Source organism: Corvus hawaiiensis, chromosome 8 (assembly GCF_020740725.1).
Source record: "Corvus hawaiiensis isolate bCorHaw1 chromosome 8, bCorHaw1.pri.cur, whole genome shotgun sequence".
NCBI lineage: Eukaryota > Metazoa > Chordata > Aves > Passeriformes > Corvidae > Corvus > Corvus hawaiiensis.
The window spans coordinates 339,454-352,532 of NC_063220.1; the positions used below are offsets into that span (position 1 = coordinate 339,454).

General features: G+C 40.9%; 1 protein-coding gene across 7 annotated transcripts in view; it reads right to left on the minus strand.

Moving 5' to 3' along the window:
- Window positions 1-13,079, minus strand: part of ALDH18A1 (aldehyde dehydrogenase 18 family member A1) — a 50,370-nt gene extending 37,291 nt beyond the window's left edge. For 2 of the 7 annotated variants that reach the window (XM_048310917.1, XM_048310916.1), the window contains exons 1-12: window positions 12,950-13,079; window positions 12,128-12,249; window positions 9,283-9,413; window positions 8,251-8,359; window positions 8,058-8,176; window positions 6,936-6,971; window positions 6,516-6,590; window positions 6,287-6,421; window positions 4,913-5,008; window positions 4,621-4,718; window positions 3,874-4,039; window positions 3,028-3,165 (exon numbers count right to left, since the gene is read on the minus strand). In XM_048310917.1, coding sequence (XP_048166874.1) covers window positions 3,028-3,165; window positions 3,874-4,039; window positions 4,621-4,718; window positions 4,913-5,008; window positions 6,287-6,421; window positions 6,516-6,590; window positions 6,936-6,971; window positions 8,058-8,176; window positions 8,251-8,359; window positions 9,283-9,413; window positions 12,128-12,249; window positions 12,950-13,041 — 1,317 coding nt within the window. In that variant the 5' untranslated portion in view covers window positions 13,042-13,079. Of the gene's footprint in view, window positions 1-3,027; window positions 3,166-3,873; window positions 4,040-4,620; window positions 4,719-4,912; window positions 5,009-6,286; window positions 6,422-6,515; window positions 6,591-6,935; window positions 6,972-8,057; window positions 8,177-8,250; window positions 8,360-9,282; window positions 9,414-12,127; window positions 12,250-12,304; window positions 12,482-12,949 lie in introns of all 7 variants that reach the window. The other 5 variants (XM_048310919.1, XM_048310920.1, XM_048310918.1 and 2 more) reach the window with 5 other exon arrangements.

Sequence of the window (13,079 nt, forward strand, 5' to 3'; positions counted from 1 at the left end):
CCTTCTACTCAGAGGAAAGACATACCAGCTAGTTAGTAATAAGAACAGATGCAAAGCTAGCTTTATTTTTTATAAAAGATCGCCTGGCTCTTTGGACAAGTGCTTGCTACCAGAAAGAACTGCCACAAGATGCAATCCTATCAATAAAACATCAATAAATTAAAGCAGGGACCCAATACCGTAATAAATTTATTGCTCACATTTTAGGATGTTGTTTCAGGAAGGAGACAGATCAGTGAAGATCAAACAGGGGAGTAAACTTTTAAAGCCTCAGTTCTTTCTGTTTTAACAGAATTCTGCAAGAAAACTAATACACTCCATCTTTGAGCTGCATGGAGTTTCATGGCTACCTTGGGCTGATGTAAGACCGTGCTGCTGCCAAATGATCAACCTCACGCCCTGCCCCACTTGCCAGCTCTGCATGCTAACATTGAGAGAGAATTCACTGGCAGCATACCTTCTGTGCTTGCACTGGTTTAAGCCAACCTGTGAAATTACGACCTCATTCACTTCCCTGAGAAGAATTTCAAAGATTGCCTTTAGAGTGAAGTTCTGTAGGAAGCATTCAAAAAAGTTGCAAGATAGAGTTCATGACTCTTAAGACAAAAATTCTGAGACTCCTATTGGGGAATTTTTGTGGTCTTTCTCAAGGCGAATTAAAAAAATACTCCTGTGCTTAAATAAAACAGAAAAATAAAATGAACAATGCATTGGGTACAGTCCTACTGCAGCATGTGGTTCTACATGGAGTCTGCAAAAAAGCATAATGAGCAGGTTCCTTTTGCACCTTTGCACCAGCAGCATCATTCCTGAGAGCATCACCATGGGGCACTTCAGCCAGCCCCAGGCCTGCTCCGCTGCTCAAAGGTGGCCCCTGAGCAGTTCCCATTCCAGAATGACTGCAAGACAATGCTGAGGCTGCTTCTTCTCTCATCACTTGGAAACTTCACTCGATTGCAAGGTGTCCTGGCATTCCTGCTTCTAGCGAGTTTAACCCCTTCTTGCCCTCCATGCCAGATCAGCCCTCGGTCACAACTTACCACTGCTGAGCAGTTACAAGTAGAATTTCCCCATCACTTCTGATGGACAGAAGTTCTCCTACCAATGAGTAAACACATGATAGGCCAAATCACTTTAGTCAACAAGAAGCCTCAAGATTATTGATTTAGTGTCTGGACCTTCAAAAACTGCCTTAAAATCAGAGAGATTAGAGCAGGGAAAAAAAACCCCATACACAACCCCTCCAGAACAGCTGGGAGAAGGCAACCACCAGCAACTTCCAGCATGCTCTTGTAGAGCTCTACATCATTTAAAAATGTCCTGTATTTTCAGGAAGTTCAAGTACAACTATGACTAGATATTGTGGATGGATGTGGAAATCGGGATGTCTTCCTTGGGTTCTCTGTTTTCTGGTCAGTTACTTAGGCAACTTTCCAGTGATACAGTGTGGTCTAAATAAAAAAAGGTTTCCCTAAAGAATAATTAAAGGAACTAGAGGATAGTTCTCAGAGAATCTGTAGGCTAAAGCTGGGAAGTGATGTAATTTGAAAGTAACGTGCAGTCTTGTATGCTTACACATAGCTGCAATTTATAACTGCAAGTTGGTCCTTTGCTAAAATGTCTTTACTAACAATCCTAATTTGTGGATTGTCACTGATGAAGTCAGTACTGATTTTAATGGCATGGGGTTTTTTTGCTGCCAGAAACTTGCTTTCTTATAATTTGCTTTGCAATATACCTTAAAGCTCTAAAATAATGAGCATCAGTTGCTCAAGCGAATCAAATCTGAATCTCATTCCTCTTGATTAGCTAATTCTTACTGAGGGATTCACACCCTGCACTTTTACTAGGAATGCAAGTCTTCTTCCTCAGACAGAAATTTTGTTAATGAAGCCATGTAACAGGTGATTTAAAAAATATTTTCATGGGGTAGGGGTGTCAGTTTGCCTCAGGGCAATATGAGTTTCACACGGTTAACATTTTCCTATCCTCTTCTCTTCATGTATTTTGCAAGAAGGGAGAACAAAGGGGTACCAAGAGACCCATTCAAACAAGCGTGTAAAATCTCATTTAGACTGAGTCTGAAGTTCAAAGAGTCTTAACAGATCAGACAGATACTTTCCATGTCATACCTCACAGCCATGAAAATGCCCAGGTGGGTGTCAGCTGCTCCCCCTAAAGCCCTTACGGAGAAGCGTAAACCTTGAAATGTATCTACTGCCCAAAAGACTATGTGATGTCAAAAAAAAAAAAAAAAAAAAAAAAAAAAAAAATCACAATGAGATCCACTGACACATTCTTGAGAAAGACTAGTCATTGAGTCGTCCTCTGTGGACGTGTTAGCTGACACGTTCCTTCTGACATCACAGAATCACAGAATGGTCTGGGCTGGAAGGGGCCTTTAAAGGTCACCTAGTTCAAGCCCTCTGCCATGAGCAAGGATGCCTTCAACTAGACCAGGTTGTTCAGAACTTTGCCCAATCTGGCCTTGAATACCCTCTTTCTGGCTTACAGCCTTCCTCCCCAGTTCTTTAAATATGTTGCCATCAGCATTAGTCACTTCCTCAGCTACCTGCTGGTGATTTCAGAAGTTCTAGAGGAACAGAAATATCTTCTTGCACAGATTATCAGCATTCCGTGTAGTCTGTGAAACATTACTCAACTAGAATTCCATATCAAGGCTTTAAGAGACAACTAAATAAACATGGAGTCACTGAATGTTTGTAACTACAACTTTATACCAACCATAACTGAAAGTTTAAAGATGGAGTCCTTAAGTGGCAGAAAGTGGTTTAGGGTTGGAAAGAAGGTATCTTTCCCTGTTATGCAACTGAGTGAGGACAGTACTGAAAAGACCACGAAACAACCTTCCTCTATGGAAGGCTGCCATTGCAGCCGGACAACTGCTAGAACTCAATAAATCTCAACTTACTTAGTTTCAAGATCATCTGATTCCTTGGTTCTTAAATAACCTGTAAACTCCATTTAATTACCTCTGTGCGTGAGGGAAGGTTTTTAATTCCATACCTTGAGGGGGTGACACTGGTAAAAGTACCGTGCACCCAGTATTTGAGCTTGTGGGTTGGACAGAAGGCCCACTTTAGTCCACAATATCTGTATCTCCAGGGTCACAGGAACCATACAACAGGAAGTGCAATTCACAGCCTGAAAATAAAATATACCCCAATCAACTCAATATAGTATTTTAAAAGTGATAAAGGACCATTATTGTCAAAGTCTAATGTTTTGGATAATATAGGTCACAGAACCTGAATTGATCACTTCAGCACTAACTCTGTAACTTCTGGTCAGGTCAACCACCCATTTTGGAGCTACATCCATCTCACTGTCATCTCATTTCCAACTGGAATTTGTCTCAGCTTTACCACTTGGATTTCACATTCCACTTAGCCATCCCCCCACAGATTAACAATTATTACAATACAATTGGCTCACAAACTTTATCCTTATTAGGTAATAAAATAGGATATAAATATCCCCATAAAAATATTCCCTATTCTGGAAAAGCAAAAAAGGATTATAATAATAATTAATAGGAAGTAAACAGCTACTATCAGTTCCAAAAGGCTGTCAGAAAACCATGTAATTAACACTGGATTTGGTATTACACTCTTTTTGCCCATTTAAACAGCAGGAACAGGATTCAAGAGATAGGAAATCTGTCAGGGTTTGTTAGGGGCTTTTTTGTGGTTTTTTTTTTTGCTACCCTATTATTAGGATACAATGACCGCTTACCTCTGAGAGTCATAGGATCATTACACAGAAGAAGTCCAGATACCCCCACCTCCCCAAGGCAGTACAAAGGCAAGAAAGGAAAAATATTAACAGATGGTCTTTTTGCATTCATATTACCTGCACGCTGCAGTTCTGAATCAGAATGGTCATCCACTCTTCTGCCTGGGTTGAATGAGCACTGCCAGTTATAGCAAAGTCTTCTGTTCTGTTCATCCCCTGAAAAGCCTTGTATAACTTCTGCTGCATGTAACTACAGTTATTGTCTTCCAGTACTGGGGATAGGCTGGAAATGAGAAAATAACACCTTTTCCAAAGTGACTTCCAGGACAAAAAAAACCCCCAAACCACTATCAACATCCTTTCTTTGCAGTAAGTATTTCTTCTGCTCTTATAATCAATCAACAAGTATTAGTATTAAACAGATGCAATTTCAATCCTCTCTGCAATGAGAAAGGAGAAAAATATGGCAAGGTAATGTATGATAAGGAAAACTGACAGCTCTTTAGCCATCTTACCGTATCAGTGGTCTTACACTTGCCGTGTCAAAAGAACGATCCAAATCCTCAAAACAACCACTTTTTAAGATTCACTCCTCAACTCCACTCTTGCCCAAGACATACTGCCAGACTACAGCCTCAAAATGTCCCAGAAGACCTTCACAATGTTCATATTATTCTAGCAGTCCACCATCTTTCCAATATTCAAGTTCTCTTAGGAGTATACAAAAGATCTGTAGAGACCCACCGGTGACCTCAGGGAAGGACCTAAGCTCCACAGCACTACACGAGAGACTACAGAACAACATGCTAAGTGAGTCCACAGCTTCTGACTGTCAGGAAGGATGACTGCAGAGTGTGTTGTTACCTGATTTTGCAGGCTGTTCTCATATTCCTTCCAAACTGTACTATGTGTCTGAGGAACCCTGAACAACTTCCATCACTTTCACTCCGTAATATGCTCATCTGACAGACTGCACATCAAGAAGCCAAACGAAAGTATAAACAGACAACATACAACACTCATCTTGTATTTAACAATCCACTCACCCCATATTCCTCCTTATCCCTATCAGGGGACTATAGAAGTCCAGACAGTGGAGTACCAGAAATCAAAAAATCCCAGTGATAAACAAAAACGCATAGCAGAAAAAGGATACATGTTGCATGGCACCACTGTTTGCAATCAACAGTGGTGCTCCATTGATATAGCCAGGGTTTCCACTTCTAGGCAATGTATGAGAAAGAGTCCTGGTCTACAAAGATGCAAAGGGAAGAAACAGAAGATGAACATATTACCACCAATGACATCCGTTCATCTCCAAAGATCAAATTCACATTCTCAAAAATATAAATGTAAGCTGTTTTTTGAATGACTGATTATTATACACTACTTAAACTATTTGTTTCCAAGGCTTCTTTCTTACCCGGCCAATTTCATTTGCAGTCCAGGAGGTAAAAAAACTAAATGTCAGTATCCTGAAATGTGGATAATACCAGGAAAGCTCTCAATACAATGAATTGCTATTGCTCAACATTTGTCTCTGAGGAAGTGAACAGATCAGTCTGGGCAACTCCACAGAAGAACTGCAGAACAAACCCTGCCTTGACCCTGATTCTTAGTGGACCATTCCACTTCTAAATGGTTGTATGGCAAGAGCCTCTAGGCATAACTTCAACAAGGCTGCACTGCACATTTATCAACCCCTGAGGTCACCACTTATCCAATTTTACATTGCCTCTATGGGACATGATTTATGTGAACTTAACACACATTAGTATTTCCCAGATTTCTACCCCTTCCAAAGTAACTTTCTTTCCTGCTGCGCAGGCAAAGTTAAGCAAGTACCTGGAATAAATTTAGCAACTTCGTTCACAAACACTAAACACGTCACATACTGCCCTAGCTTCAACCCGTTCCTTCACAAGGCCATGCAGCTGACTTATCCTCTTCCCTTCTACCCCAACAGACACACACAACCAAAAACACCCCAAAAAATAAAAAAACCCCAAAACAAAACAAACCAAAAAACCAAACCAAAACAAACAAAAAAAAAAACCCCAAACAAACAAAAAACCCCAAACAAACAAAAAACCAAACCAAAACCCAACAAAAAACCAACCAAAAAAAGGCCAAAAAGCCCAAATCCAAACCAACCAAAAAAACCACAAACAAGCCAAAAAACCCACCCTCAAAAAAACCCACCAAAAACCCCCAAACAAACAAAAAACCACCTAAAACCAAACCAAAACAAGAGCAAAGATAGTCATATAAAAATAATCAGCTCCTTGAAATTTGTGCAATGAAAGACTGCATGCTTGTGCTGAGCCTGGATTTTTCTACTAGCATGGTTTACTTGAGACCAGAAATGCCTCCCCTCCTATCTTCCACCACCATCTGCACCCCAGCGTTCTGTTACTACTATACCACAGTAACACTGCTCTAATCTTTTCAGGTCTCATCTGCACAAAAATGAGTCACAAACTACAGACTACAAACTTGGTAAAATTCCAGGGAGGGTGGGGATACTGACCCAGAAGTGCATGGTGAAGTGCTGCTGCAGAGAGGATCTGGAGTTCCCAGAGATGTTGCTCACTTTGAACCGGACAGAAACACTCTGAATCCCACTTGTGCCACTGTATTCTATCTCATAGATCACCTGAAAGTCCAATTTAGAGAATAAGCGGAGACAGAGTAAGGTAATAGGGCAATGACTTTAAGCTTGTGTTAAGCTGCTCTAAAAGGAAAGAAGATTCACATACCTCAGAAACAACATTGGTGCATGTGTTGTCTTTCATGTGGGGAGCTCCAGGTGGTGAGACTGCAGTGACATTTACCTGGAGACAGTAAGCATATTAACAATTAGTAACTGTTTAAAAGGAGTGTGCATTTTTTACTCTTTTTCACTGCTTTTCCATCCAAGTCAGATTTACCTCCCTGCTGTAGCTGTGATCTAGGGGTACATCACACTGCTCCAGATCCCAAATCTTTTTCCAAGAAAATAATCTACCTGCCTGACTTTAGTCCTATCTATGCCCATTCATTTAAAAATACGCCCTTACTTATGTCCTTTTTTTACCAAAATGTCCTACTTTTGTCAAGAAAAATCTTGTCTCAGACACAGCACATTCCAATTTTCCCTTCAGAAGCAGAAATTCTTTTCATTGGGAATAGAAACTGACCTTCATGGGCTGCATGATGGCGTCATTAATTGGGACCTGGGGAAAATAAACGAACTGCTTTACAATACCAATAAAAAGCTAAGTAAATTGCTGTGTTTGCAAGTGACTAAAGCCATAAAATCATTACAAATTACACTGAATATTACAGTGACAAAATTACTTTGTTTATTCCAGATGTGAAAACTTGTCATCATTTTGTAATCTATAGATCACAGACACAGTCCACAAAAGGCATTTTAAAATACCAAAAGACAAACTTAAACTTGGCCCTGCTAATGCCCTGCAGAATGCAGGTACTTTTAAGTATCACATCTCTGATCCACTCCCGAGCCCCATCTTCTGCAATCAAGTAAGTACTTCAGCGTCCAGTTAAGGAAAAACTGATTGTTGGCAACAGTGACAAAGAAAGCCCTGAAAACATGAATTAAATCTGATCAACAGAATACTCTCTATTACAGTTATGTAGATTTAGATTTCCAATATAAAGGTAAAATGAGTCATCAGCTTTAATAAGTGTTCATATTTACAGCGTTGTTTCCTCTTGGAAAATTCTACAGATAGAAGACATTTTCATATAAGCATTCAGTAAGACCAGTAGGATGAACCCAGAACAGTAATTTGGTTACTTTGAAATTATTGTCAGGATAAATAGTAGAGAAATTGATATGGATGTAAATAGAGCTAATATTAATAAGGGATTTTAGAGATAGATTTTAGAGATAACACTTTATGTAAAAAAAACCACCCTAATTCTTTACAGAGAACATGTACTGCTTGGTTGATCAAGCTGATGGAACAGACAGGAATACTTCGATAAACAACCTGTTTGAAATGTGAGTTTTAGATAAACCATTAGAACTATGAAATATCAATGAAGTATGTGTTACATACATTAAGAATTTGCTAATAATGGAAATTTATTGGAACGTAGTTTGAATTGAAGGATTATCACCAGTCGTGACATTTTTAACAGGTTTCCCAGCAAGAAGGCCTCAACAACTGGGAGATCAGGGATGACACACCAGATGACCTTCAGTTTTACAGTTACCTGAAGTCCCAGTGGAAGGCAATGCAAAGTCAAACACTAAGATTTTGAACAAAAGCAAGAAATATGAAATGCACCTTTAGCACAGTGAAGTCGCGGTAGTAGGAAGCAGCATCTAGGGCAGGGTCAGTCATGCAGCTCTTGCTCAAGTTGGCAAAAATCCGAGTACAGCTCGTGCTTTTACTGTCCAAGAAGCCTGGGTGAGTTAAGACATGACAACAAATAAAACAGAAGCAAACCATCCTAAGAGATTCTTCCCCCTTTACTAACCAGCAGGATTTCCATCAACACAAAGTCCACTGGCTCCCATTTTTACTGGCTGTCTGAGCATGCTCAATACAGATGATGAATCAAAGTAGGTTAGGATTGGATCACCAGCCTGAAAAGACAATTTGGAGAAATCACAAAGTTACTGTGGAATACTAAGGCTGAGGGCAAGAGACAAATCTGTACTTCTTTGTATACACCCAGTTTTATTTAAAAGGTTGTCCAACCTCTTAAATACAAGGAAACTGACCAGAAACTTTTTATACACTAAGGAATGGAAAGTACTGAGAGATAAACAGTTCAACAGTGTGCTCTGGTAACCAGGAGGGCCATCTGTATCCTGGGGTGCATCTGACTCAGCATCACCAGCTGCTAGAGGGAGACGATCGCTCTACTCTGCTCTGCATGCTCGTATGGCCTCACCTTGAGCCCTGAGGGCACTTTTGGGTGCCACAACATAAGCCATAAAGCTACTGGAGAGCATCCAGAACAGGGTTACAAAGATGGTGAAAGGTCTCCAGGGGAAGCCATGCAAGGAATGGCTGAAGTCACTTGGCTTGTTCAGTCTGGAGGAGACTGAGCGGAGATCTCATTGCACTCTGGAGCTTCCTTCCGAGGGGCAGACACTGATCTCTGCTCTCTGTGACAAAGGACAGGACCCAAGGAAATTGCTGGAAGTGTGTCAGGGGAGGCTTAGGCTGGATATCAGGAAAAGGTTCTTCCCCCAGAGGGCCGTGGGGCACTGAACAGGCTCCTCAGGAATGGTTACAGTTCCAAGGCTGACAGAGCCCAAGGAGCATTTGGACAACACTCTCAGGCATAGGGTGGGATCGCTGGGGCGTCCTGTGCAAGGCCAGCAGCTGGACTCGATGATCCTTGTGGGTCCCATACAACTCAGGATATGCTATGATCCTATGATAATATGGCTTCTAGGTACAAAATAAGAATCTTTCAATCTGTTCTCATTAGACATCATTACAGACAGCTTTAATAAGAGTATACATGCAAATTGATTACTATTTTCTTTCAACTCACACGGTAAAAAGCAGAGAACGATGGCTGGACTTGTGATGGTGCTAAGAAAGAGTGCCTGCCATACTTCTCTAAGAACTCCACAAAATCAGATTCTTTGATATCCTGTGGCTGTTGAAAATAGTTCAGCTTTGCTATATTTTGAAAAGAGAAAAAAAAGAAATCCACCAATATTAAGTTACTAGAAAAGATAACAGGAAATACTGTGCCAATATTTTTAAAAGGAATAACTTCAGTAACTGTAAGCTAGCTGGTGCCTTATAATAATTAATCCATAGTAACACTTCTAATAGGCTAGTATGATCTACAAACGGGATGATATCATGAGTACTAATTTGTATGGGTCATGGGAAACAGATACTAATACACAAAGTGAGTTTCCAAAAAGCATGAAGACTCCTTAACAGCTATCATACTATGTGCTGTAATTTCTGTGAGATGCCCAAATTAGACACACATGACATTTTAATTACAAAGCACTGCCCATTTGTTAGTTCACTTAAAGCAACATTAAATGGATTCAAAATAATTAAGGTTGGTAATACTCAAGGTAAGTATGAATAGACAACAGGCATCCTAAAAAAACAGACTTTCTGTTGGTATCCTACAGTATCACTTATACCTTCCTGACCTGGTGGTATTCAATGATATGGTTATGATGCTATAATGTATTAAATTATTACTGCCAAAGCACTGTTATAAAATGGTAAATTATTAAAGGCATGCTACATATACTCATCCTAATATGAATAACTTTTCAATACATCCAAATAAAGCATCTTAGAAGATGCAAGGATTACATATCCTACTGACAACAGGAACAAGAGGCAGTATTCTCAATTACACAGAACCAAAAAAGAATTTACGTAACCCAGCAGGTTTGGGGGGAAAAAAAAAGAACAGTATAAAAACAACCTTAAGCTCTCAACGCAATTCTGCTGTTCAAGGGCAAAGCAGATGCTCAGAGGTACAGCACAGCTAGCAGAAACAAAAGCTTTTTAATATCCAAATACACCACTAATTAAGTAGTCAAATCTTTCAAGGAGATAAAAGTCAAAGGAATATCAACCTCCTACAAGGTTCACAAAAATAGGTGCTTGCTTAATAATCACTTGAGGGAGACTGAAAAAGAAAACATTTGCAGCTGTGCTACTCATAGCCATTTAATCGATTTGGGATCCAGTTCTTCACATACTCTTCCATTACCAAAGCTGAATACTTGCTACCACAGGCTAACAGCATTACATAATGCAAAATATACCTGAAAACTGGAAGGAAATCTGCAGCAAAACTTAAGATATTCAAACTGCTTAAGTTTAGATACTAAAGGCTATGTAATCTTGCAGAAAAAGGCAAAATGAAATTTCAGACAATTTAAGCTGCTAGCAATGGTTTCAATGAGGTGAAGTTGACCTGTGCATCACTTTCACTGGCCATGATAATTCATTAGGGCTCGATTATGTTTCTGGCAGTGGTAGCTCATCACACCATCCTGGAAAAGCTGCTGCCACAATCAGCTGATGAAAAGATATGTGTCCCTATATTTCCATGGGAAAGGCCACTAGGGAGAAGGCTGCTCTACCAGAAAACTTTATGATCCTTCAGGAGATTCCCAAATAAAGTCTTCCCCATGTGTTCTCCCAGCAACAAGCACAGAAAAAGAAAAGGCCATGCGAACAGTGAATTCTGTTCCCAGGTGTGCTGCAACTAACATATACATGCAGTCAAATGTTTAGAACTGTTCAGTGGGCCTTATCATGTGATAGATACACATTAGGCCCAAATATTAAATGGCTAAAAAAATCTGGTGCCATCAATCTGGACACAGATCATCCTTTCTGTGGATAACATTTAAAATTCAGAATCTTTTTAATCCTCTTTTTAGGATACTATGAATGGTGTGGCAAAAGGGTAAAATTTAGATTCCAAGTTACAGGCTGAAACACCCAGGAGCCTGACAGCACTTTAAGCTGAGGTTAAACCCTCATCTAAATTCATCTTTACTGTGAGATCTACTGAAAATTGGAATGGGTAAAGTTCTAGCACTACTACCTATCACACTATATATTATGAGGCTCTCATAATTTCTTTGTTCTTCCCCGTATGCAAAACACTCAGGCAACATCTGTAAAGAGCTGAAAGCAGGACAAGGTAATAAAAAGCTAACCTTGTTTTGACTAGCTGTTGTACCTGTTAACCTCCTGAGCCCCTCCCAACCTAAGATACTCAAAGACTTAGGTCAGAAGCAGATGGAACTGTGCGTCACAACTTGTAGACACATAACTCAAAAGAGAAAATGCTAAGTGTTCAAATGTGAGACCACCACAGCAATTGCACTGAATGCCAGGAACTGGACACTGAATCACTCAAATGAAGTACAATGTGGAAAGCAGAAAGAGAAAAGAATGTTAATGGCACATCCTACAAGGATACATGATTACCAGTGAAAAAATCATCACCAGCAGAGAAGAAAGGCTCAAAATAAGCATATATAATAAAGAATCCAAGACACAATAAGAAAACACTTTCTGAAAATTATAGTAGTGGGATACTTCAAATGTCAACCCTTATCTGCTGCTCTATGTGTAGCCACCTATGTAAGGTACCTCAGATGCATAAGCAATTGATAAAGACTTATTTGTGCTCAGCCAGAGACCCTACCCTTAGTAAGAGTGCAATAACCTTTTTCTTTGTTTTGTCTTTGGTGATCAGACCCTGATTCATTATGGTCTCTCTGGAACTGTAATAGCCAAAATAATTAGCAACAATTGTAACGTGTAGTTCAAAAAAATATACCCTAAGCAGAGGCAAACTATGAACAAAATATGTGAAAAGAAAGATTGCTTACAGTCATCCAGCCGCACACAGAACAGCAGATCACGTACACCAGGATCAGAAACGATGTCTGTAGGATAAGGGGTGTTACTTCTGAAAATGAGTGACTTTTCCACACACACTTGACTCGCAGACCTGTAAAGACAAGCCCCGCCCCCGCACGGCAAACTGTAAGATGGACTATACTTACCTAATTTCGTATTTTACATTACATAATGCCAACAACACAACACAGTATTACTGTTCATCAGTTTGGGTGAACTGTTGTACAATCTGCATTGATAGTCAATTACAGAAAGCCTCTCTTGTCATTGTAGTAACTTTGTGGACACTCTATTAGCATAAGGAGAAATCACTCTGACATTCCCTGGAAGAAAGAGTGATTAAAAACAAAATCAGTGTCCATATACTACAGTTCCTCTCGGTCCTCATCCCAAGTGCAATCTGCAAAGACAGATTTTACTCTCTAATAGCTGAGACCATCTTCCTCACTGACAGCATCTTGCGGTCTGCACTTGTTTGACCGTCTCCTCATTGCGCACCGAAGTTCCTTTTCCTTAAGCCCAGACTTCCCAGCTCCCACCGCCAGCTGCCTCATCACGGAGTAACCAAGCCTCGCTTTACCTCAGCCATTGTGCTGTCGGCCCCGGGAAGCCTTTCCCAGTCCTCGGCCCACCGCTAAGATGTCCCCGTGCCCGGGGGCGCGACAACACCACAGCGAAGCCCCGGCGGCTAAGCCACAGTTCCCGCCGAGAGCCCGGGCCCGGGCCCGGTCTCCTGGCTCGCCTCGGCCCGGCCCGGCGCCAGCAGCGGCAGAAGCCAATCCCCTACCCACCTGCTGCCGCCGGAGCGACGGGACGCGCCCGCGGGGCTGAGAGGGGGCCGCGACGCCAGCAGCAGCAGCAATACCACGGGCAGCGCCGCCATAGCCGCACAGCAGCGCGGACCCACGCGCGGAGCCACAG